The sequence below is a fragment of the Embiotoca jacksoni genome, unplaced genomic scaffold, assembly GCF_022577435.1.
Source record: "Embiotoca jacksoni isolate LCO1_2020_lvr unplaced genomic scaffold, fEmbJac1.0.p SCAF_39, whole genome shotgun sequence".
NCBI classification, from domain to species: domain Eukaryota; kingdom Metazoa; phylum Chordata; class Actinopteri; family Embiotocidae; genus Embiotoca; species Embiotoca jacksoni.
Window position 1 is genome coordinate 2,177,466 of NW_027185391.1, and position 27,270 is coordinate 2,204,735.

Consider the following 27,270-nt stretch of genomic DNA (forward strand, 5'->3'; position numbering starts at 1 on the left):
CTCCCATTCTTCTTTGCAGGAACTCTGAAGCTCCATCAGGTTGGATGGGGAGCGTCGCTGCACAGACATTTTCAGATCTCTCCAGAGATGTTCAATCGGGTTCAAGTCTGGGCTCTGGCTGGGCCACTGAAGGACATTCACAGAGTTGTCCCGAAGCTACTCCTTTGTTATCTTGGCTGTGTGCTTCGGGTCGTTGTCCTGTTGGAAGATGAACCTTCACCCCAGTCTGAGGTCCAGAGCGCTATGGAGCAGGTTTTCATCAAGGATGTCTCTGTATATTGCTGCATTCATCTTTCCCTCCATCCCGACTCGTCTCCCAGTTCCTGCTGCTGAAAAACATCCCCACAGCATGATGCTGCCACCACCATGCTTCACTGTAGGGATGGTATTGGCCAGGTGATGAGCGGTGCCTGGTTTCCATGACATGGATCACCAGTGACCTGAAGGTGCGTCTTCAGGTCTGGGGACAGGGAGGAGCTCAGGAGAGTTCAGCACGACCTGAAGGAGAAGCTCAAGGAGGTCAATGACTCCTACAGGAGTAAGCTGGAGGCCAAACTCCAGCAGAACAACGTGAGGGAGGTGTGGACCAGTATGAAGGAGATTACTGGGTTCAAGGGGAGAGAGAGACAACCAGGGGGAACCTGGAGAGGAACAACCAGGGGGAACCTGCAGAGGACCAATGAGCTAAACTGTTTCTTCAACAGGTTTAGTTCACCGCCCCCATCTGTCTCCTCCACACCTTACACCTCCCAAACACCTCTGCTGCCTTCCCTCCTCCCCCTTCCATCCCCCCTAGTGAGCTGCATGGACACAGAGCCCTCAACTTCAAAGGGCTCTTCCACTATCGACGCCATGACCCCCCACCCTCCCCTCTCCGTGACAACTGGCCAGGTTAGGAGACAGCTGGAGAGACTCCACCAGCGCAAGTCTGCAGGACCTGATGGTATCAGCCCCGGGGTCCTGAAGACCTGATGGCATCAGCCCTGGGGTCCTGAAGACCTGCGCCGTCCAGCTGGCTGAGGTCCTACAACACCTCTTCAACCTGAGCCTGAAGCAGGAGGAAGTCCTGGTGCTGTGGAAGACGTCCTGCCTGGTTCCAGTCCCTAAGAAGACGACTCCATCTGGCCTCAACGACTACCGACCGGTTGCGCTCACATCTCATGTGATGAAGGTGCTGGAGAGGCTGGTCTTGGCCCACCTCAGGCCGCTGGTGAAATCTTCTCTGGGCCCTCTGCAATTTGCGTACCAGCCTCATGTGGGAGTGGACGATGCCATCATCTACCTGCTGCAACGAGCTCAGTCTCACCTGGATGGAACCGGTGAATCTGTGAGAATCACTTTCTTTGATTTCTCCAGTGCATCCAACACCATCCAACCACTGCTGCTGAGTGAAAAGCTGCAGGTGGTGGGGGTGGACACGTCCACCGTCTCCTGGATCACTGACTACCTGACAGGGAGACCACAGTTTGTCCGTCTGGGCAGTGTGCTGTCTGATACGGTGGTCAGTGGTACTGGAGCTCCACAGGGAACTGTTCTGTCTCCCTTCCTGTTCACCTTATACACCACTGACTTCCAGTACAACTCAGAGTCCTGCCATCTGCAGAAGTTCTCTGATGACTCTGCAGTGGTAGGATGTATAAGGGATGGACGGGAGGATGAGTACAGGGCAGTAGTGGAGGACTTTGTGGAGTGGGCTGGTAGAAATCACCTGCTCCTGAACGTGGCCAAGACCAGAGAGATGGTGGTCGACTTCAGAAGGAAGACGACGGCTCCACAACCGCTGAGAGTTCTGGGAGAGGAGGTGGACATGGTTGAGGAGTACAAGTACCTGGGTGTCTCCATCGACAACAGACTGAACTGGAAGACCAACATCAACGCTGTCTACAAGAAGGTGATGAGTTGACTCTTTTTCTTGAGGAAACTTCGATCCTTCAATGTGTGCAGCAAGATGTTGGAGATGTTCTACCATCTGTTGTGGCCAGTGAACTGCACTTCTAGTAGTCTGCTAGGAGGACAGAGTGGGGGGAGGGGAGCAGCATTGGAGCCGGAGACACCAACAGACTTAACAAACTGGTTAAGAAGGCCGGCTCCATCATTGGCTGCAAACTGGACAGCCTGGAAAAGGTGGTGGAGAGGAGGACGCTTAAGAAACTATTATCCATATTGGACAATCCTGACCACCCTCTCCACCTGCTGCAGGGACAGAGGAGGACGTTCTCCAAAAGACTCCTCCAGCTCCGCTGTCACAAGGACAGATACAGGAGATCATTCCAGATACAGGAGATCATTCCTGATACAGGAGATCATTCCTGCCCACTGCAATAAGACTGTACAATAACTCACCTCTGGCAAAATCCATCACACAACAATAACACTGTTGTCTGTTTTTCTTGGTTGTTTAAATATATATATAAAAAAAAAATTAATAATAAAATTAAAAAAAACCTTTGCACGTTTAGTTAGTTTTAATTATTCTATTTTATTGTATATACTGTGCATTTTTATATTTTTTTTACTGTTATTTTATTTCTTTCCTGTATCTATAAATGCTGCTGTAGCAAAAACATTTCCCCTTGGGGATTAATAAAGTGTCTGTCTGTCTGTCTGTCTGTCTGTCTGTCTGTCTGTCTGTCTGTCTGTCTGTCTGTCTGTCTGTCTGTCTGTCTGTCTGTCTGTCTGTCTGTCTGTCTGTCTGTCTGTCTGTCTGTCTGTCTGTCTGTCTGTCTGTCTGTCTGTCTGTCTGTCTGTCTGTCTGTCTGTCTGTCTGTCTGTCTGTCTGTCTGTCTGTCTGTCTGTCTGTCTGTCTGTCTGTCTGTCTGTCTGTCTGTCTGTCTGTCTGTCTGTCTGTCTGTCTGTCTGTCTGTCTGTCTGTCTGTCTGTCTGTCTGTCTGTCTGTCTGTCTGTCTGTCTGTCTGTCTGTCTGTCTGTCTGTCTGTCTGTCTGTCTGTCTGTCTGTCTGTCTGTCTGTCTGTCTGTCTGTCTGTCTGTCTGTCTGTCTGTCTGTCTGTCTGTCTGTCTGTCTGTCTGTCTGTCTGTCTGTCTGTCTGTCTGTCTGTCTGTCTGTCTGTCTGTCTGTCTGTCTGTCTGTCTGTCTGTCTGTCTGTCTGTCTGTCTGTCTGTCTGTCTGTCTGTCTGTCTGTCTGTCTGTCTGTCTGTCTGTCTGTCTGTCTGTCTGTCTGTCTGTCTGTCTGTCTGTCTGTCTGTCTGTCTGTCTGTCTGTCTGTCTGTCTGTCTGTCTGTCTGTCTGTCTGTCTGTCTGTCTGTCTGTCTGTCTGTCTGTCTGTCTGTCTGTCTGTCTGTCTGTCTGTCTGTCTGTCTGTCTGTCTGTCTGTCTGTCTGTCTGTCTGTCTGTCTGTCTGTCTGTCTGTCTGTCTGTCTGTCTGTCTGTCTGTCTGTCTGTCTGTCTGTCTGTCTGTCTGTCTGTCTGTCTGTCTGTCTGTCTGTCTGTCTGTCTGTCTGTCTGTCTGTCTGTCTGTCTGTCTGTCTGTCTGTCTGTCTGTCTGTCTGTCTGTCTGTCTGTCTGTCTGTCTGTCTGTCTGTCTGTCTGTCTGTCTGTCTGTCTGTCTGTCTGTCTGTCTGTCTGTCTGTCTGTCTGTCTGTCTGTCTATCTATCTATCTATCTATCTATCTATCTATCTCCTCCAGACATTACGCTTGGCATTCAGGCCAAAGAGTTTCATCAGACCAGAGAATTTAGTTTCTCATGGTCTGACAGTCCTTCAGTTGCCTTTTGTCAAACTCCAGGTGGGCTGTCATGTGCTTTTTACTGAGGAGTGTCTTCCGTCTGGCCACTACCATACAGGCCTGCTTGGTGGAGTGCTGCAGAGATGGTTGTCCTTCTGGAAGGTTCTCCTCTTTTCACAGAGCAACGCTGGAGCTCTGTCAGAGTGACCATCGGGTTCTTGGTCACCTCCCTGACTAAGGCCCTTCTCCCCCCGATCGCTCAGTTTGTCCAGGCGGCCAACTCTAGGAAGAGTCCTGGTGGTTCCAAACTTCTTCCATTTACGGATGATGGAGGCCACTGTGCTCATTGGGACCTTCAATGCTGCAGAAATGTTTCTGTACCCTTCCCCAGATCTGAGCCTCGATACAATCCTGTCTCGGAGGTCTACAGACAATTCTTTGGACTTCATGGCTCGGTTTGTGCTCTGACATGTCAACTGTGGGATCTTATATAGACGGTGTGTGTCTTTCCAAATCATGTCCAATCAACTGAATTTACCACAGGTGGACTCCAAACAAGTTGTAGAAACATCTCAAGGATGATCAGTGGAAACAGGATGCACCTGAGCTCAATTTTGAGTGTAATGGCAAAGGCTGTGAATACTTATGTACGTGATTTTTTCATTTTTATTTTTAATAGATTTGCAAAAATTTTAAACAAACTTTTTCACTTTGTCATTATGGGGTATTGTGTGTAGAATTTTGAGGGGAAAAAATGAAATTTAATCCATTTTGGAATAAGGCTGTAACATAACAAAATGTGGAAAAAGTGAAGCGCTGTGAATACTTTCCGGATGCACTATATGTGAAGCACTTTGAATTGCCTTGTTGAAATGTGCTCTACAAATAAACTTGCCTCGCCTAACGTGTCCATCAGCTGTGACTGTTAGTACTTTTTAATATGAACACACAACATCACACAATGTGATGTGTTCCAATGGAGTAGAGTTACCTGGGGAACGACATCCTGCAGGAAGGTCACAACACTCTCCATGTAAGACTGCTCCCTGTGGCAGCAGAAAAAGCTCACATCATTGCAAGTAATGTGCAGAGAATTCAACTGTAATGTCAATATTCTACATGACCAAGTACACAAGTAGAAAAAACAAGATGAAATGTATGTGGGAGGACGTTTGAAAGAGTGACTGCAAAGAAGCCATGAATTATCCAACATCCAGACGGGTGCTTATTCTGTGACACAACCACACAGAATATACAGTAGTAGCTCTCTAGTCACAGATTTAAAGTGGGATTTCAGCGATTTCTAATAAAATGATAAGAGATGTCTGTCCTTACGTAGCAGCTTGTGCTCGCACCAAAACCCCTCCAGCACAGCGACTCGGTCTGCGTGGAGAGTCCGATGCCATTTCGTCTGGTTTTTCTTTTATCCTGAAAAGGTAGAAAGAGGAGCTCTCATCATTATGACGAAGACACAAATCACATGTCTGTAGCTTCCAAACATCAGCGTGTAATCATCTCTTCCTTCAGCCGTAACCAAAGTCAGCAGTGTGTTTCACATCTATGACTAATGTGCAGTGTTAACAAGTTTAGTTTTGTTGTTTGTTTCACAACTTTACAGATGTCATGGTAACATCTTGAGAGACATGTTGACTGACCAACCAGAAGATTTTCACATAATGATTTGAAACAGAGAAAAGTTGTCAGCAGGGACTGTTTGGCAGTTTGCTTCATAAATGACTAGAACGATGAATGAACTGTAACTTCACCTCAACCAGTCGAGGCAGACGCCCACTTCTCACTCTGGTTCTGTCTGAGGTCTCTTCCTGTTAAAAGGAGATTTTTTTTTTTTTTTTGCTCATCTGGAAAGTGTGTGAATTTTTTTTACTTCCTAATATCGGTATCAGTGTCAGCTCCATCAACTGATACTAAATTTTTGGGGCAATGGGCCCATAAATTCTCTATCAGTAGGACTCTACTTTCTTCCTGTGCTCGCTAAAGTGGAAATGGTTGCTCTCTATAATATTGTAAGGCTTTGACCTTATTATGTGAAGTGTTGTATGACTAAAATTAAATTGAAAATTAAATCCATAAACTGCCGATTCATCATTTTCAGCACTCTAGTGGATTCATAGGCCCATAACAGATTCTGAATATCAGGCAAAGGCAGATCATCATTATCTATTAACCAAGAACATCTGTTACATGCAATATGTTTCATTTCAAGAGCAGGCAGAGTCAAAATAAGAAGTAAATAATACGTTTTGTGGAGTCGTGAAGTAAAACTACTCATACTATATATTCTATTAGAGTTAATTTACTTAACTTTTCTATTTAGGATTCATTTACTTCAGATTATACAAAGGCCACTGATGGATTTACACACTTTAACCGGACACCTGACGTATCAATGAGAAACATGCAAATGTAATTTAATGTATAATATATTGGAGGTCTGGCTCTACCAGACTATAGTCTGGACACCCTGTTAGCATTAACGTTCACTTGGCCAGTCTGATACTAAATTTTTGGGGCAATGGGCCGGACCAATCAGTGACCAGTGTTGATAATATTAGATAGATTCCAGTTTGTCCATGTCAACAATGAGTCTTCCAGACAAACAAGAGTTAGTTATGGAGTTCCACAAGGCTCAGTGTTAGGCCCAATACTTTTTACTTTGTACATGCTTCCATTAGGAGATGTCATCAGGAAGCACTGCATCAACTTCCATTGTTATGCAGATGACACTCAGCTATATCTTTCTATAAAACCAGATGAAACTAATCAGTTAGTAAAACTTGAAGCCTGTCTAAAAGACATAAAGGCCTGAATGACCAGAAACTTCCTGCTTCTAAATTCAGGCAAAACAGAAGTTATTGTACTTGGTCCTAAACACCTCAGAAACTCTTTCTGTAATCACTTAGTTACTCTAGATGACATTGTCTTGGCCTCCAGCAAAACTGTGAGGAACCTTGGAGTCATATTTGATGAGGATTTGTCCTTTAGCCACCATAAAAAGCAAATCTCCAGAACTGCCTTCTTTCATCTACGTAATATTAATAAAATCAGGAAAATCCTTCCTCAGCGTGACGCAGAAAAACTCATTCATGCGTTTGTTACTTCTAGATTAGATTATTGTAATTCCTTGTTGTTAGGATGTCCAAATTACTCATTAAAAACCTGCAGCTGATCCAAAATGCTGCAGCAAGAGTACTGACGGGATTTCGCAAGAGAGATCATATTTCTCCAGTTTTAGCTTCTCTTCACTGGCTTCCTGTTAAATCAAGAATAGAATTTAAAATTATCTTGATGACTTACAAAGCTCTACATGACCAGGCTCCATCATATCTTAAAGATCCTATAGAACCATATAATCCCAGCAGAGCACTTCTCTCAGTACGCTGGTCTACTTGTGGTTCCTAGAGTTTCCAGAAGTCGAATGGGAGGCGGAGCTTCAGTTTTCAGGCTCCTCCCCTGTGGAACCAGCTCCCAGTTTGTGTTCGAGGGGCAGAAACCCTCTCTAGCTTTAAGATTAGACTCAAAACCTTCCTTTTTGATGAAGCCTATAGTTAGGGCTGGCTCAGGTAGACCTGAACCAACCCTTAGTTATGCTGTTATAGGCCGAGGCTGCTGGAGGACCTCGTTACATGCTGAGCTTCTTTTCTTTCCTCCTACTCTTTAACTGACTCATACCTCACCATCTTTTTCTCTCCCATAGTTTCTTCTTATTATCTGTTGTCTCCATTCAGTTCATTCGCTCGTGTAGTTTCTGTTCTTTCTTTTCCAGATGTCCTGTCGTGGAGCTGCATGTCTCTGTCCTGCGCTTGTCGTCTCCACCAACAGTTCTTCTCTTCTATCTCTATGCTGTCCTTTTCTCTCTCTGCTCTCCTCTCACCCCAACCGGTCGAGGCAGATGGCCGCCCACCTCTGAGCCTGGTTCTGTTAACAGATGCTCCGCCCACCTCTGAGTCTGGTTCTGTTAACAGATGCTCCGCCCACCTCTGAGCCTGGTTCTGTTAACAGATGCTCCGCCCACCTCTGAGCCTGGTTCTGTTAACAGATGCTCCTCCCACCTCTGATCCTGGTTCTGTCGGAGGTTTCTTCCTGTTAAAGGGAGTTTTTCTTCCCTCTGTTGGAGGTTTTTCTCCCTTAAAGAGGAGTTTTTCCCTCCTAGCTTATGTGGGAATTGTTGAATTGTTGGGTTTCTCTGTTTAATGTTGTAAAGTTCAACTGTAAGGACTTTAATGTGTTAAGTGCCATGAAATAACCTGTGTTGTGATTTGGCGCTATATAAATAAAGTTGAATTGAAATTGAATTGGTGGTTAAATGTGATGATGTTGAAATTGAGCACTTCTTTTCTAAATATAGTCGTAGTGGTGACACAGTTTCGTCCAGTTTCAGGACGTAGTGATTGGTGAAAGCTGCTCCGATAGTTTCTAAAGTAACCCGAGGTCATAAAGGAGGATCATAAAAATCCTGTCCGAGCTTTGGAAACAAACAGTTATCGACTGATACTTTCAGTTTCATTACATACAGAATTCTTTTGGCATGCAGCCGTCGTTTACGCAGAACAATATCCTCTAAGTACGTTAAAGCTTGTAATGAAATCTGCCGGGCTGACAACCATCCAACGCAAAGCCTGTGTCACATTAACATCAATGAAGGTGCTACTTGTCATATTCTCTTTACATTTCGCACTAGTATCACGTCGAGGACTAGCTCCAGAGGACTGCGAGTGGAAGCTACATGTTGTGATCTTTGTGCCGGTTCCTTACAGCCATGTGAGGAAACCACACGAGTTATTGGAAAACTCTCAAACAACAAACTCGGCAGCATTTAACCAAACTGTGCAGACAGTACATTTACACCCGGCACAGGTGTGACGGGACCATGTCCAGATATCATCAGCGATTTCATTCTGATTACAGCATGTTGTCTGTGCATCCTTCACCAACATGTTTAATATACCCGATTTAAATGGGGTCTGTGGGAAACCATAAAAACTACCTTCATGGTATCAACATTAATAAGCAATATAGCATTCATGGACCAGCTAGGTAGGTAGGTAGGTAGGTATTTACTTTATTAATGCCTGAGGGGAAATTTTTTTCGCTACAGCAGCATACACAAGCAATAAGATAATAATAGAAATAATAGAATAAAATAATAGAATAGAATAATAGAAAAGCAATAAAATAGCAGTAAAAAGTATAAAATGCACAGTATACACAGTACAGTATATATCTATATATATTATATACAAACAAACCAAGAAACACAGTCAACAGTGTTATTGTACTGTGATGGATTTTGCCAGAGGTGAGTTATTGTACAGTCTTATTGCAGTGGGCAGGAATGATCTCCTGTATCTGTCCCTGTGACAGCGGAGCTGGAGGAGTCTTTTGGAGAACGTCCTCCTCTGTCCCTGCAGCAGGTGGTGGAGAGGGTGGTCAGGATTATCCAATATAGACAATAGTTTGTTCAGCGTCCTCCTCTCCACCACCTTTTCCAGGCTGTCCAGTTTGTAGCCGATGATGGAGCCGGCCTTCTTAACCAGTTTGTTAAGTCTGTTGGTGTCACCGGCTCCAATGCTGCTCCTCCAGCAGACCACAGCGAAGTACAATGCACTGGCCACAACAGACTGGTAGAACATCTCCAACATCTCGCTGCACACATTGAAGGATTGAAGTTTCCTCAAGAAAAAGAGTCGACTCATCACCTTCTTGTAGACAGCGTTGATGTTGGTCTTCCAGTTCAGTCTGTTGTCGATGGAGACACCCAGGTACTTGTACTCCTCCACCATGTCCACCTCCTCTCCCAGAACTCTCAGCAGTTGTGGAGCCATCGTCTTCCTCCTGAAGTCAACCACCATCTCTCTGTTCTTGGCCACGTTCAGTAGCAGGTGATTCCTTCCCGCCCACTCCACAAAGTCCTCCACGACTGCCCTGTACTCGTCCTCCCGTCCATCCCTTATACATCCTACCACTGCAGAGTCATCAGAGAACTTCTGCAGATGGCAGGACTCTGAGTTGTACTGGAAGTCAGTGGTGTAGAAGGTGAACAGGAAGGGAGACAGAACAGTTCCCTGAGGAGCTCCAGTACCACTGACCACCGTATCAGACAGCACACTGCCCAGACGGACAAACTGTGGTCTGCCTTTCAGGTAGTCAGTGATCCAGGAGACGGTGGGCGCGTCCACCCCCACCACCCGCAGCTTCTCACTCAGCAGCAGTGGTTGGATGGTGTTGGATGCACTGGAGAAATCAAAGAAAGTGATTCTCACAGATTCACCGGTTCCATCCAGGTGAGACTGAGCTCGTTGCAGCAGGTAGATGATGGCATCGTCCACTCCCACACGAGGCTGGTACGCAAATTGCAGAGGGCCCAGAGAAGATTTCACCAGCGGCCTGAGGTGGGCCAAGACCAGCCTCTCCAGCACCTTCATCACATGAGATGTGAGGGCAACTGGTCGGTAGTCGTTGAGGCCAGATGGAGTCGTCTTCTTGGGGACAGGAACCAGACAGGACGTCTTCCACAGTACCGGGACTTCCTCCTGCTTCAGGCTCAGGTTGAAGAGGTGTTGTAGGACCTCAGCCAGCTTGTCTTCAGGACCCCGGGGCTGATGCCGTCAGGTCCTGCAGCCTTGTGCTGGTGGAGTATCTCCAGCTGTCTCCTAACCTGGCCAGTCATCACAGAGAGGGGGGTGAGGAGGGTGGGGGCGGGTTCAAGGTGTCGATGGAGGAAGAGCCCTTTGAGATTGAGGGCTCTATGCAGTTCACCAGGGGGGGCAGAGGGGGGAGAGGGGGAGGCAGCAGAGGTGTTTGGGAGGTGTGAGGTGTGGAGGAGACAGATGAGGGTGGTGAACTAAACCTGTTGAAGAAACAGTTTAGTTTATTTGACCTCTCCAGGTTCCCCCTGGTTGTCTCTCTCTCCCCTTGAACCCAGTAATCTCCTTCATACCGGTCCACACCTCCCTCACGTTGTTCTGTTGGAGTTTTGCCTCCAGCTTCCTCCTGTAGGAGTCCTTGCACTCTCTCATCTTCTCCTTCAGGTGGCGCTGCACTCTCCTGAGCTCCTCCCTGTCCCCAGACCTGAAAGCTGCTTTCTTCTTATTAAGAAGAACTTTCAGGTCACTGGTGATCCACGGCTTGTTGTTGAGGAAGCAGTGTCCAGTCTGGGATGGTACGGTGGAGTGTTCACAGAATTTAATGTATTCTGTGATACAGTCCGTCCTGCTGTTGATGTCCTCCCCATGTGGTCCACACAGCACATCCCAGTCCTTGGACTCAAAGCAGTCCTGCAGGGCGTCTTTAGCCTCCTGTGTCCACCTCCTCACAGTCCTGGTGGTCACAGGCTGCCTCTGTACCAGAGGAACATACTTGGGAGTCAGCAGGACCAGGTTGTGGTCTGATCTACCAAGGGGGGGAAGGGCAGTAGTACTGAATGCATCCATGGCATTAGCATACAGTAAGTCCAGAGTTTTATTGTTCCGGGTGGGGCAGTTCACATACTGGTGAAAAGTTGGCAGTACTTTATCCAGACTGGTTAAAGTCTCCAGTAACTGCCAAAAATGCACCGGGATGCTGAGTCTGCAGTTTAGCCACAGTGGAGTAGATGGTGTCCACTGCTGCCTCTACGTCAGCTGATGGAGGAACGTACACAGCGATAACAATGGCGGACGTGAACTCCCTCGGTAAATAATAAGGGCGCATCCCCACGGCTAGCAGTTCAATGTCCGGGCTACAGAAACGTTCCTTCACACACACATGGTCGGGATTGCACCACCTCTCGTTCACATAGACTGCAATCCCTCCACCTTTCTTCTTTCCGCTCCGAACAACGTCTCTGTCCCCCCGAACGGTCCTGAAGCCGGGTACGGCCGCGCTGTGGTCCGGGAAATGTGAGTGCAGCCACGTCTCGGTGAAACACATGATGCTGCACTCCTGGTATTCCCACTGGGTCTTTACCAGCGCGCCGAGCTCGTCCGTCTTGTTGGCCAACGACCTCACGTTCCCCATTAAGATCGCCGGTACCGCTGGTTTATATTTCCTCCTTTCCGCCTTTAGCTTAGCTCCAGCTCTGCAAACCCCCCCCCCGTCTTCTCCGAAGTTCAACGGGGATCTCAGGCCTCGCTCTGGGCAGCAGCAGTAGGGGCCGACTCAGCGCGATCAGCTGATCACGAGAGTAAACAATAACAGTGCCCCCATCCAGAAACGTGGAAAAATTACAGTCCATTGTCTGACCGTTAACTTAACACACGAGAGAAAGAAAAAAAACCAACTCCGAAGAGGAGAAAGGCTTAAAAAATACTAATAACAACACACTCGGGGAGGAGCTGCTGCAACAGGCTGCCGCTAGCGCGGCGCCATCTTAGGCATAAGTTACACAACTTCTTGATGTCTTTTGAAGGAGTATGACAGTAAAGTAGCAGAAAAATACGATAACCATGATGGAAAAAAATATTTGTCTCTTCCTCTCGTTTGCATTGTGGCTGCAGAAAGTCTCTTGTGTTTTCTGTCTTATTTGCAAGTGATTCCTTTATTGTTTTACTTTCCGCATCTAATTGATGACTCCCCTGTGTCCTTATCTTGTGACCTACAACCAACTCTGTATTACCATACGAAAGCAGATACAAAGGGAATGGGGGTGACTGTCAATTGTTTGTCAACTGTATAAAAGCTGCCATACGGAGGAGTGATATGGAGCACTGCTGGGGGGAGCACTGCTGGACACCTCTCTTTGAGGGTGCATGTAGTTGCTCCTCTTGCAAGAATAAATGTCCGATGTGTTTGATTTTGAACCAAGCCTCTGAGTAATTTTTCCAACAAACCATCACAAAGTAAAGAAATTCAGTAGAAAAAGCCTGCAATGAATCTATGTTTGAAGCTGAACTCTGTTGTGGTGGTTTATTAGCTTTGAAATATTTCTCCACCCTGGAAGGACAGGATGCAAGAATAAAAAAAAAAGATTTCAAATAAACACAGTGAGCATTTAAAGTAAACTCAGTTTGTTCCTAAAACTAATGGAGCATGACTCAAGCTCCCTATGTTACGCTGAGAAGGTTCCAACATTTCATCCACCTCATTTATATCAGCGAGGGTTGACTAAATAATAGAAACAATTCTAGGTAATACAAAACAATTCAACAGGAACGCAAACGACAACTTCTAATATGAACAGGAAGTAAACAGTATCGGTCTTATTAGATCACTGAAGGGAGGATTTGTTCAGGTTTTAGAGTGCATTTGTTTTAGTATGAACTGTCAAACTAACTGTCAAATGATGCCCTTCAGTCCAAACAGATGAGTGTCACCGTCAACCAGATTATCCACAGACATCACGTTCTCAACAGCTGACCATGAAACCACTCAGTCTTTAGGAGCCATTCATTTCAGTGTGGTGTTATTTCACCAACAGTCTCATGACGAAATCACTCGGGTCACTACGACTCCGCATGCTGTGTTTATGCGGGCAGAAGGATACTGCACGAAACACAGCTCCTCTGGTGCAGCAGCAGCAGCCATACAGATGTTGCACCAGATAGTTGTGAAGAGGTAGAAACATCTGAAAGACAAACCCTCAGTTTACTCGCTCCAACCTTCACTTCACCACGAGCTCAGAGTAGCAACTCTTCGGCTCCGCAGCAAATACAAACGACTGAAAACTGCTTCCCACACAGCGTGCTTGAAGGCAATCTTAAAATGTGCCATATTTTACACTTTAACATCCATATGAATATTATTTTTTATGGTTTTAAGTAATGAAAACATCTCAACGCAGCGCAGCACTGTGACGGGCACCGAGCAGCGGGAAGATATAACCTTCATGAGATTATGCTGCTTTGTCACAAACTACACCCGAGTGTGGACTGGGCAGGAGTTGAGCAGAAAGTGCACACATCACTTTGTGTCAAATGTTTGGGAAACAGGAAGACGTTGCAGGGAGCCAAATCTGGCGAGCACGGTTGGCGAGAGGCAGCGATGGCGTGTTGTCATGTTGGAGAACCATCGTAACCCAGTTCAGGTAGTTTGCAGTGAATGTTTTTCCCTCCGACGCCTCAGAAGGTCCCAGCAGAACTTTGTGTTGACAGTCTGACCCTTGGGGACGAATTCACGGTGACACAACAATGTCAAAGAAAACATAGCCGGTGTCTCCTGACCCGACGCACTGATGGACCGTGACGTTCGGCACTCTTGAAACGTGAGTGATGTTGATCGAGTCACATAACTTTGAATACTCACAAAGGTTTAGTGCAGGGGTGGGCAAACTTTTTGGCTCAGGGGCCACATTGACTTTTAAAATTTGACAGACGGGCCGGGCCAGCACCAGATGCATACATATCAAACATAAACATAAAAAAGGCATCACAGTGTTAATACGTACATTCACTTTAACTGGGAACAGTGTTGTTGATCACCTTCTTTGTCAGAGCATCGAAGTCTGGTGTTAGTTTTGTTGTGTTCTCAGAACAGATCTGAGGTTTCATCACTCAACTGGGATCTGTGAGGTGCTTTGTTGGTGTTCATCACACTAAAAGTCTGTTCACACACGTACGTAGAGACAAACAACACCAGCATCTTCTGGGACATCTTCTGGATGTTTGGAAATTTGGCTGCTTTAATGAAGCAGAAAACTCATCCAGTTTAAGAGAGTTGAACTTCTCCTTGAAGACGGTGTCACATTGGAGATCAATCAGTTCACACTGAAACTCCTGTGGCGCCGTTTCAGGGTCTTGTGTGAAGGGACATGAGACCAGCTGGAGGGACACCACACCAGCTGAAGGGACACGACACCAGCTGAAGGGACACGACACCAGTTGAAGGGACGCGACACCAGCTGAAGGGACTTGTCAATTTTTCCAAAATCAGAGAACTGATGGCAGAATCCTCCGTGCAGGTCGTCCAGTGATTTCCTGTATGTCTTCATGTCGAGGACGTCTTTCAGCGTAGCCGGTGTGGGGAAATGAGCAAATGACTTGTTTGACATTTGCTTTGAGAATAAAGCTAGCTTGGTTTTGAAGGCTCTGACGTTTGTGTACATTTCATGCACAAACTGGTCTTTCCCTTGTAGCTTCACGTTCAGCTCATTCATGTGTGTCAGTACGTCCTCAACAAAAGACAAATCACAAAGACAATCTGTCACTCAGCTCAGGAAAATCGTCAGCTTTCTCAAGTAGCTCCAAAAATGAGATAATCTCCTGTTTGAGCTCCCACACTCGTTGACATACTTTCCCCAAACTTAACCAGCGGACGTTGGAGTGATGAAGCAAGTCCTGGTGATCAGAGTCAGTTTCTTCAAGAAACTCAATAACCTGATGGTGAAGTCTCCTCGCTCCAATAAAGTTCACCACTTTTACAACTGGCTTCACCACATGGTCGAACTGCAGGACGGATTTACAGTGTAAGAAAATGTCCTCCTGCTCAGGGTTGTCCTCTTTCACCCTCTCCTGGATTCTTTTGAGCAACCCAATGTTTTTTCCAGTCAGATTTGTCGATCCGTCCGTGGTAACGTTGGTGAGCTACTCCGAGGTAGCTGGAGCCTCTCGATGACCCCCGACACGCCGTCATACGAGTCCTCTCCCCGCGTTTTCCCCTTCAGGGATTCCACGGCCAAAAACTCCGGTTATCTCAAAATTGCCATTAATCCCTCTGATAAACATTAAAAGCTGAGCGGTGTCCTTTATGTCGTTACTTTCGTCCAGTGCCAAGAAATATCATGTAAATGACTCCGCTTTTTTGTTTAGCTTGCTAGCCAAGTCTTCGTCAATCATCTCAACACGGCGAGTCACCGTCCTGCGTGATGAGCTCATGTTTTCTAATTTGTTCTTGCTCTCAGGACACAAGACACCTGCTGTCTCTACCAGCACTCTTTGAGAAACTCCCCTTCGGAGAAAGGCTTGCTGGTCTTTGCTAATTTGAATGCCAGCAAATAGCTTGCCTTCGTGCTTGATTCTTGGATGGCAGTTTGTCAGATGAAGGTGTTTTGCTGCAAACGATCTGCCGACCTCCGAGCGGTCGCCGTCCGTTCCCGCGTTGACTGGTTGTTAGCGCAATTAGCATGCTTGGTGGAAAAGTGACAGCTGATGTTGTATTCCTTTAAAACCGTAACGGTTTCTTGGTAAATAAGACACACGGCCTTCGACCGGACTTCAGTGAAAAAGTATTTAGTCGTCCGTTCCTTATGAAACACTCGGCGCTCGCTGTCGACTTTTCTTTTCTTTGGCCCGTTCATTGTTGCAGATGTGTTCAGAGCAGCAGCAGAGTAACAACAGAGAGCAGCCCGGCCTCCGCAAAATCAAGTCAATGTGTCACTGCGCCTAGTGCGCCACCTGGTGGACCGCCAGGTATTACAGGACAAGGTCAAATGAATGCAGTCATAATTATGATATAATTTGATTTGGGCAATTCTGTACCAATCTTCGGCGGGCCGGATTAAAAAGACCAACGGGCCGGATGTGGCCCGCGGGCCGTAGTTTGCCCACCCCTGGTTTAGAGCTTCCTGCTGTTCCACGCACATCATATGGTGGACACATGACTTCAGCGTGAGTGTATGACATCACAAACTTACAAAAGTCCAAATGGCTTGTTCAAAAAGCCCAGTTGTTGAATATGGCCTGTTTACATTTCTCTATGGACCGAGCATTTTGGCACTTTGGAAATCATAATTCATACAACATGGAACCTTTAAAAGGTTTAAAGGAGCTCAGACATTCAGAAAGAGGCAGATGAAGTCACAGGTCTGCACACATCCTCAACAAGCTGACTAATCTCAGTCTGATGCCGCTATAACTTTGATCGAGGTTAAGAAGATGCAGAAAACAAAGTGAAGGAGTGTGCAGCCAGTGCCATCAGAGTAATGCAGGAGCTCGTTATCAAACGACAGACACAATCCAATAAAATAAAATACAAAAACTCTGGTTTCAAAGAGCTGCAGAGTGTTCAGTAAACACTAACTAGTCAAAAGTACCAACCCTGCTTATCTCATGGGAGAAGCTCTTCATGCACGTGCACTTGATAAACCAACATTCACGGTTTAGTCTCTGCAGCTACTTTCTAAATAACTACCCAGACCACTGAACGGTGCATGCATGAACTATAAGACAAGATCATCACACGAGCCAAACGCTTATGCAGCCGGGGAGCCGAGGCTGCGTGCAGCCGGGGAGCCCCGTCCCGGGGAGCCGTCCCGGGGAGCCCCGTCCCGGGGAGCCGAGGCTGCGTCCAGCCGGGGAGCCCCGTCCCGGGGAGCCGTCCCGGGGAGCCCCGTCCCGGGGAGCCGAGGCTGCGTGCAGCGCTCAGCGTCCTCATGGCTGCAAGATGGGCTTCAACAAACCAAACTGAGCTGCTGGACTACCTGAGCCTCGGTTACACGTCCGGAACAGTTATTCAGCTAACGGACACCACCAGCACCCAACGGACCCACGCGGGATCGATTGGGACAACTGTCAAGTCAACACGGTGCAGCTACTTGCTAAGGCTAAAGTTATAGTGGCAGATAGGACCCAGCAGCTAACTGAGCTAGCTAGCATTAGCTGATAAAACTCCATTTCAGGGGTAAAACGATACAATTAAAACGCCAAAGTAGGAGACGTGTCACGTTTAAATGAGACTGAATTTGCAAGCAAGCACAGGTACGAACCGAGGCGGTGAACGCTGACGGTCTCCTTGGGTATGGACTTGTGTTGTGGTCTGAAGCGCTTTCCACAAAACACCGTCAAAACGCAAACAGACGAGATTTGCGGAACTGTGTTGTGTAATTGGAAGCCAATCAGAACACAGAAGCATTGTCGTCAGACCAATCAGGCAACGGCGAGGGCGGGACTAATAGATCTGTCACCAATTACAATCAAGTCATTTACAAAATGAAATATATCTCGTGTCCGCAAAGATGCGTTTTTTTTTACCGTCTTATTCAAAGAGACTGAAGGTTCTTCTGGTTAAAAACACTCAGAAAACCACCGAGGAGGGATAATATACAGAAACTGGCTTTATATTGTGGTCTCGCGAGGTATAGCTTACATCATCTATATATCTTCAAGAGCAAAGTTGTTGTTTTTTTTAAGAAAAAGAAAAAAAAGAGGGAAAAGTGCAGTTTGAATTTGTGGAACCCGAAATTGTTCAATAAGAGAAACACATTAAGAAGAGACTAAAAATAAAAATTTGTACATATATATATATATATGTACAAATTTTTATATATATATATATATGTTTAACTCAGTTAATACACATTTTTTTTTGTATATATACATATATATATAGGCTATATAAATGAAACAATCATTTGTGAAGTCACTCAAGATATTAAAAACGTATTAACATGTTATCATATTTTATTTCATCACTCTTATCTTCTTAAAAACTGACCTTGATTCTTTATTTCACACCAGAGATTTAAACAAAGATGAAACCAAAATTCGTAGTTTGGCAAATACAAGGTTCATTCATACAATCTTAAGAGACATGCAGACGAAAAATAAAGTTTATTGTTATCAAACTTCAGAAGCTACATATCTACATTTAGCCTTCATGTACTTATATGTACTTATCGCATGCCAAAATGAGGAATATTATGCAACATAGAAATGTATTAGGGATTGGCTGTTATTGAATTACTTATTCATTTCACTCATTATCCTCAAGGGATATATTTACAAAAGTACTATTGGACTTTAGGAGCCCTATTAGAATTGTTTTATTATTATTATTATTATTATTATTATTATTATTATTATTATTATTATTATTATTTTTGGCCATTCTCAAAAGTATCAGGATAAAGACTGTTGATGGTTTTACAGTAAATATACTAAAATAATAGTCAGAATGGTATTAAAACAACAACAAATAAACTAAAAGCAATCGTGTAAAAATGTGAGTTCACTGCATGGAAATGGATGGCTTTCCACAGATAAAGGCAGTATGCTTGAACAATGCTATAAGGGAACTTTGCCTTTTCAGTCATTCAAGAAAGAAAGAATCAATAAATGTTATAATCTTCTGTTGAAAAACCATTAATCTATTCATCTCTAATATTGACCTGCTGAAATTTTTCACGGCTCTTTCTTGGAAAATTCCTTCAGTTACAAGATGTTTGAGGGTTTTCTTGCATGCACTGCACTTTTCAAATCCTACCACATGTCCATGGGATTTAGATCATCTTTTTCCCCATTTCCTCTTCTTCAGCCTTTTCTTTGGTGGATTTGTGTGGTTGGGACCATTACCCTGTTGAAACGTCCACTTCCAGTTCAACGTTAACTTTCAGAGAGATGACCTCACATTAGCTTTAAGCACTGTGATATGATGCAGAATTCATAGTTGATACAATACAAGGCTATTCGAATGTGGACAAAGCGTTGACAAGACAATTGAAAGTACTGAGGTCAAAATTTTATTATATGGCAAGTGACATCATTTAGTAGGATCACTTAATGTAAATGTAGTCATAACCTTATAAAAGACAGATTATTAAATACTGAAATGGAATAATGTTTAGTAGTGATTTGCATTATAGTGCTAATTCTCGCAGCAAAAATAAGGGTTGTGAATTACATTTATATATGTGTGGATAATAAATGTGTCTAAAACAGAGTATTCAACAGAAATTCACATGTTTTATCTCCTTTATGATTACAAAAGAAATATTGTTTCTGGTAAAATGGGAATTGTAAATATCACAACAGAAAGTATTGCTATATAGAGGTAGGTAGGTAGGTAGGTAGGTATATACTTTATTAATCCCCGAGGGGAAATTTTTTTCGCCACAGCAGCATACATACAGAAGCAATAAGACAATAATAGAAACAATAGAATAAAATAATAGAATAGAATAATATAATAATAGAAAAGCAATCAAATAAAATAGCAGTAAAAATATAAATATAAAATGCACAGTATATACAGTATATATACAGTACATTATATATCTATATATATTATATACAACAAACCAATAAACACAGTCAACATATATATATATATATATATATATATATATATATATATATATATATATATATATAAACAACCATTAAAAGACGCCACAGCCACGAGTTCGTGGAAAGGCTTCAGAAGAGTCAAGAGAGCTCCCTTTGTAATTGGGAGACATGGCTCAGTCCGTGGTGGTCCGGCGGTACCAGAAGCGGGCCCTGAAGTCGTCGCTGCAGGTCATATATATACATACAGTACAGTATATATCTATATATATAATATACAAGCAACCAAGAAACACAGTCAACAGTGTTATTGTACTGTGATGGATTTTGCCAGAGGTGAGTTATTGTAAAGTCTTATTGCAGTGGGCAGGAATGATCTCCTGTATCTGTCCCTGTGACAGCGGAGCTGGAGGAATCTTTAGGAGAAAGTGCTCCGCTGTCCCTGCAGCAGGTGGTTGAGAGGGTGGTTAGGATTATCCAAGATGGACAATAGTTTGTTCAGCGTCCTCCTCTCCACCACCCTTTCCAGACTGTCCAGTTTGCAGCCAATGATGGAGCCGGCCTTCTTAACCAGTTTGTTAAGTCTGTTGGTGTCACCGGCTCCAATGCTACTCCTCCAGCAGACCACAGCGAAGTACAATGCACTGGCCACAACAGACTGGTAGAACATCTCCAACATCTCGCTGCACACATTGAAGGATTGAAGTTTCCTCAAGAAAAAGAGTCGACTCATCACCTTCTTGCAGACAGCATTGATGTTGGTCTTCCAGCTCAGTCTGTTGTTGATGGACACACCCAGGTACTTGTACTCCTCAACCCTGTCCACCTCCTCTCCCAGAACTCTCAGCGGTTGTGGAGCCGTCGTCTTCCTCCTGAAGTCGACCACCATCTCTCTGGTCTTGGCCACGTTCAGGAGCATGTGATTCCTTCCCGCCCACTCCACAAAGTCCTCCACTACTGCCCTGTACTCATCCTCCCGTCCATCCCTTATACATCCTACCACTGCAGAGTCATCAGAGAACTTCTGCAGATGGCAGGACTCTGAGTTGTACTGGAAGTCAGTTGTGTATAAGGTGAACAGAAAGGGGGACAGAACAGTTCCCTGAGGAGCTCCAGTACCACTGACCACCGTATCAGACAGCACACTGTCCAGACGGACAAACTGTGGTCTGCCTTTCAGGTAGTCAGTGATCCAGGAGACGGTGGGCGCGTCCACCCCCACCACCCGCAGCTTCTCACTCAGCAGCAGTGGTTGGATGGTGTTGGATGCACTGGAGAAATCAAAGAAAGTGATTCTCACAGAGTCACCGGTTCCATCCAGGTGAGACTGAGCTTGTTGCAGCAGGTAGATGATGGCATCGTCCACTCCCACATGAGGCTGGTACGCAAATTGCAGAGGGTCCAGAGAAGATTTCACCAGCGGCCTGAGGTGGGCCAAGACCAGCCTCTCCAGCACCTTCATCACATGAGATGTGAGGGCAACCGGTCGGTAGTCGTTGAGGCCAGATGGAGTCGTCTTCTTGGGGACAGGAACCAGACAGGACGTCTTCCACAGCACCGGGACCTCCTCCTGCTTCAGGCTCAGGTTGAAGAGGTGTTGTAGGACCTCAGCCAGCTGGACGGCGCAGGTCTTCAGGACCACGGGGCTGATGCCGTCAGGTCCTGCAGCCTTGCGCTGGTGGATTCTCTCCAGCTGCCTCCTAACCTGGCCAGTTGTCACAGAGAGGGGGGTGAGGGGTGTGTGTGTGTGTGTGTGTGGGGGGGGGGGGGGTCGAGGTGTCGATGGAGGAAGAGCCCTTTGAGATTAAGGGCTCTATGCAGTTCACCAGGGGGCCGCAGAGGGGGAAGGGGGGGAGGCAGCAGAGGTGTTTTGGAGGTGTGAGGTGTGGAGGAGACAGATGAGGGTGGTGAACTAAACCTGTTGAAGAAACAGTTTAGTTCATTTGACCTCTCCAGGGAGCCCCCTGGTCGTCTCTCTCTCCCCTTGAACCCAGTAATCTCCTTCATACCGGTCCACACCTCCCTCACGTTGTTCTGTTGGAGTTTGGCCTCCAGCTTCCTCCTGTAGGAGTCCTTGACCTCCCTGAGCTTCTCCTTCAGGTGGCGCTGCACTCTCCTGAGCTCCTCCCTGTCCCCAGACCTGAAAGCTGCTTTCTTCTTATTAAGAAGAACTTTCAGGTCACTGGTGATCCACGGCTTATTGTTTGGGAAGCATTTTACAGTCCGGGATGGTACGGTGGTGTGTTCACAGAATTTGATGTATTCTGTGATACAGTCCGTCCTGCTGTTGATGTCCTCCCCATGTGGTCCACACAGCACATTCCAGTCCGTGGACTCAAAGCAGTCCTGCAGGGCTTCTTTAGCCTCCTGTGTCCACCTCCTCACAGTCCTGGTGGTCACAGGCTGCCTCTGCACCAGAGGAACATACTTGGGAGTCAGCAGGACCAGGTTGCGGTCTGATCTACCAAGGGGGGGAAGGGCAGTAGTACTGTATGCATCCATGGCATTAGCATACAGTAGGTCCAGAGTTTTATTGCTCCGTGTGGGACAGTTCACATACTGGTGCAAAGTTGGCAGTACCTTATCCAGACTGGTGTGGTTAAAGTCTCCAGTAACTGCCAAAAATGCACCGGGATGCTGAGTCTGCAGTTTAGCCACAGTGGAGTGGATGGTGTCCACTGCTGCCTCTACGTCAGCTGATGGAGGAACGTACACAGCGATAACAATGGCGGACGTGAACTCCCTCGGTAAATAATAAGGGCGCATCCCCACGGCTAGCAGTTCAATGTCCGGGCTACAGAAATGTTCCTTCACACACACGTGGTCGGGATTACACCACCTCTCGTTCACATAGACTGCAATCCCTCCACCTTTCTTCTTTCCGCTCCGAACAACGTCTCCGTCCGCCCGAACAGTCCTGAAGCCGGGTACGGCTGCGCTGTGGTCCGGGAAATGTGAGTGCAGCCATGTCTCGGTGAAACACATGATGCTGCACTCCTGGTATTCCCGCTGGGTCTTTACCAGCGCGCCGAGCTCGTCCGTCTTGTTGACCAACGACCTCACGTTCCCCATTAAAATCTCCGGTACCGCTGGTTTATATTTCCTCCTTTCCGCCTTTAGCTTAGCTCCAGCTCTGCAACCCCACCGTCTTCTCCGAAGTTCAACGGGGATCTCAGGCCTCGCTCTGGGCAGCAGCAGTAGGGGCCAACTCAGCGCGATCAGCTGATCACGCGAGTAAACAGTAACAGTGCCCCCATCCAGAAACGTGGAAAAATTACGGTCCATTACGGACCGTTAACTTAACACGAGAGAAAGAAAAAAAAAAACAACAACTCCGAAGAGAGGAGAAAGGCTAAAAAAATACTAATAATACTAATAACAAGGGGAGGGGAGCTGCTGCAACAGGCTGCCGCTAGCGCGGCGCCATCTTACCTTAGAGGGAAGAAAAAAAAATAAAAGATCCCTAGTTAACAAATTCCCTGCAATCATTCCCATTTTGAAATGAGTTGGACAGCAGATCTTCTGGTGATGTCAACGTTAAGGCCGCCTACCTCAGACAAGAATACCAAATTTATGAGTGGCAAACCACTGGAATAATACTCGTCAAAGGTAGAAGGATATTCACACAAATGCCTTCTAACCCTGCAGGACGCCTTGGATGGGGTTACCCAAGTCCTAAATATCAAAACCAAAGAGGAACTACACAATTTTGGATCTGTTGATCGGGATGTCCTCTAAAGTGTTTTAGATTCACATGATTGTCATCCGATTCCAACAAAATAAAACTTCTCTTGTGACCGAGCTGGGTCACAAAGTACTCACACAAACTCCTGCTTGTAATTGACTGTTGTTTCCTGATTTTGAACGGTCTCGCTGCAGCATTGATATGAAGTTATTTTTATGTCGTTTTTACGCCACAGTAATTTTGCAGAGATTGTGAACTGCCCCACTGCCCCACCCGGAACAATAAAACTCTGGACTTACTGTATGCTAATGCCATGGATGCATACAGTGCTCCTGCCCTTCCCCCCCTTGGTAGATCAGACCACAACCTGGTCCTGCTGACTCCCAAGTATGTTCCTCTGGTGCAGAGGCAGCCTGTGACCACCAGAACTGTGAGGAGGTGGACACAGGAGGGTAAAGAAGCCCTGCAGGACTGCTTTGAGTCCACGGACTGGGATGTGCTGTGTGGACCACATGGGGAGGACATCAATAGCAGGATGGACTGTATCACAGAATACATTAAATTCTGTGAACACTCCACAGTACCATCCCGGACTGTACACTGCTTCCCCAACAATAAGCCGTGGATCACCAGTGACCTGAAAGTTCTTCTTAATAAGAAGAAAGCAGCCTTCAGGTCTGGGGACAGGGATGAGCTCAGGAGAGTGCAGCGCCACCTGAAGGAGAAGATGAGGGAGTGCAAGGACTCCTGCAGGAGGAAGCTGGAGGCAAAACTCCAACAGAACAACGTGAGGGAGGTGTGGACCGGTATGAAGGAGATAACTGGGTTCAAGGGGAAAGAGAGACAACCAGGGGGAACCTGGAGAGGAACAATCAGGGGGAACCTGGAGAGGAACAACCAGGGGGAACTTAGAGAGGAACAACCGGGGGGAACCTGGAGAGGAACAACCAGGGGGAACTTAGAGAGGACCAATGAGCTAAACTGTTTCTTCAACAGGTTTGTTCACCGCCCTCATCTGTCTCCTCCACACACCACACCTCCCAAACACCTCTGCTGCCTCCCCCCCTCCCCCCTCTGCCCCCCCTGGTGAACTGCATAGAGCCCTCAATCTCAAAGGGCTCTTCCTCCATTGACACCTTGACCCGCCCCCCCACACCCCTCTCTGTGACAACTGGCCAGGTTAGGAGACAGCTGGAGAGACTCCACCAGCGCAAGGCTGCAGGGCCTGACGGCATCAGCCCCGGGGTCCTGAAGACCTGCGCCATCCAGCTGGCTGAGGTCCTACAACACCTCTTCAACCTGAGCCTGAAGCAGGAGGAAGTCCCGGTGCTGTGGAAGACGTCCTGCCTGGTTCCTGTACCGAAGAAGACGACTCCATCTGGCCTCAACGACTACCGACCGGTTGCCCTCACATCTCATGTGATGAAGGTGCTGGAGAGGCTGGTCTTGGCCCACCTCAGGCCGCTGGTGAAATCTTCTCTGGACCCTCTGTAATTTGCGTACCAGCCTCATGTGGGAGTGGACGATGCCATCATCTACCTGCTGCAACGAGCTCAGTCTCACCTGGATGGAACCGGTGAATCTGTGAGAATCACTTTCTTTGATTTCTCCAGTGCATTCAACACCATCCAACCACTGCTGCTGAGTGAGAAGCTGTGGGTGGTGGGGGTGGACGCGCCCACCGTCTCCTGGATCACTGACTACCTGGCAGTCAGACCACAGTTTGTCCGTCTGGCCAGTGTTCTGTCTGATATGGTGGTCAGTGGTACTGGAGCTCCACAGGGAACTGTTCTGTCTCCCTTCCTGTTCACCTTCTACACCACTGACTTCCAGTACAACTCAGAGTCCTGCCATCTGCAGAAGTTCTCTGATGACTCTGCAGTGGTTGGGTGTATAAGGGATGGACGGGAGGATGAGTACAGGGCAGTAGTGGAGGACTTTGTGGAGTGGGCGGGAAGAAATCACCTGCTACTGAACGTGGCCAAGAACAGAGAGATGGTGGTTGACTTCAGGAGGAAGGCGACGGCTCCACAACCGCTGAGAGTTCTGGGAGAGGAGGTGGACATGGTTGAGGAGTACAAGTACCTGGGTGTCTCCATCGACAACAGACTGAACTGGAAGACCAACATCAACGCTGTCTACAAGAAGGGGATGAGTCGACTCTTTTTCTTGAGGAAAATTCGATCCTTCAATGTGTGCAGCAAGATGTTGGAGATGTTCTACCAGTCTGTTGTGGCCAGTGCATTGTACTTCGCTGTGGTCTGCTGGGGGAACAGCATTGGAGCCGGTGACACCAACAGACTTAACAAACTGGTTAAGAAGGCCGGCTCCATCATCGGCTACAAACTGGACAGCCTGGAAAAGGTGGTGGAGAGGAGGACGCTGAACAAACTATTATCCATATTGGATAATCCTGACCACCCTCTCCACCACCTGCTGCAGGGACAGCGGAGCACTTTCTCCAAAAGATTCCTCCAGCTCTGCTGTCACAAGGACAGATACAGGAGATCATTCCTGCCGACCGCTATAAGACTGTAAAATAAATCACCTCGGGCAAAATAACACTGTTGACTGTGTTTTTTGGTTGTTTTTATATAATATATATAGATATATACTGTACTGTATACACTGTATATACTGTGCATTTTATATTTTATATTTATATTTTATAATTTTACTGCTATTTTATTGCTTTCTATTGTTCTATTATTATCTTGTTGCTTGTGTATGCTGCTGGAACGAAAAAGAATTTCCCCCCGGGGATTAATAAAGTAACTACCTAACCTAACCTAACCTAAAGGAACAAGTTCCAACACCAAAGGGCGTCAAAAGATGTCTTGCAGATTCTGCTGTCTATAAATGAATCTCAGAGCTGTGCTGACGAGAACGGCTTTTGACTGATCCTGTTTCTGTTGTGGGGCTGATTCTTCTGTTTGGAAATGACACCGCTGTCAACATCATTGAAACTAGTAACTGTCTGTGTCCACAAGCACAACACCTGTATCTCATGTTAATAACCAGAATTATCCAGATCTTCGCAGTGACTTCAATGTGATTTTGTGAAGTTTAGTGTGGGTGATGGATTAAGTACAAACTGCATGTTTTCTAAGATGCTGAAATTCACACTTTGGTTTTTTTCATGATACAAAAAGGCACAATAGAGCACATAGTGGGTGTTTTCACCAAAATGTGGTTCAGATTGGTGAGGTGTCAGTTACATAGTACAGAGAAGTTTACTCACCACAACTAGATCTCAGAAGACCAGGCCGAAGGGCAAAAATAGTTTGCCAGCTCTCATCCAAAGCACCTGTCCAGTGGATACCGGAACACAGCGGTGTGCAGTCCACCCATCTTGGCCTACCCATACTTTAATTTGCCCTTCGTCCTTCACACCGACGCTTCAAATGAAGGTCTGGGGGCAGTGCTCTGTCAACAACAGGGAAACAAACTCTGTATTATCGCTTACAGTTCAAGAACACTCACGCCCGCTGAGAAAAACTATCATCTGCATTCTGGCAAGCTGGAGTTCCTGGCATTAAAGTGGGCAATCTGTGATAAATTTAGAGATTATCTCTATTATGCACCAACCTTCACCGTATACATTGATGATAATCTCCTTACTTGTGTATTGAGCACAGCCAAGTTGAACGCAGTTGGACATCAGTGGATGAGTTAGCTGACTTCCATTTCACTATTGTGGTGGAAATCCCGGACTGCCATTCCCTGATGAGACTTGAAATAAAGACGTTCAAACACAAATGTCTTTGTTGGTTTTTATTCTTTGCAAAGAGGTGTCACAGTCATACAGAGTACGAGAGCAGTCTGCAGAGAGTGGGACCCTGAATGAAGAAGGCAGGACACATTTATAGTAGTCATGTTGTCGGGTTATTACAAGATGCAGAGGTAGAAAACGGCAAGTTCATACTGTACTTGTGATATAATGTAAAAATAGTAAACAGGAAGACGTGC

General features: G+C 46.3%; 1 protein-coding gene across 3 annotated transcripts in view; it reads right to left on the bottom strand.

Annotated features, from left to right (window-relative positions):
- The window catches only part of bcas3 (BCAS3 microtubule associated cell migration factor), a 358,243-nt gene extending 340,836 nt beyond the window's left edge, over positions 1–17,407 (bottom strand). For all 3 annotated transcript variants that reach the window (XM_069166518.1, XM_069166517.1, XM_069166519.1), the window contains exons 1-3: positions 17,321–17,407; positions 5,020–5,112; positions 4,676–4,730 (exon numbers count right to left, since the gene is read on the bottom strand). In XM_069166518.1, coding sequence (XP_069022619.1) covers positions 4,676–4,730; positions 5,020–5,090 — 126 coding nt within the window. In that variant the 5' untranslated portion in view covers positions 5,091–5,112; positions 17,321–17,407. The remainder of the gene's footprint in view (positions 1–4,675; positions 4,731–5,019; positions 5,113–17,320) is intronic.
- Positions 17,408–27,270: the final 9,863 nt, after the last annotated feature.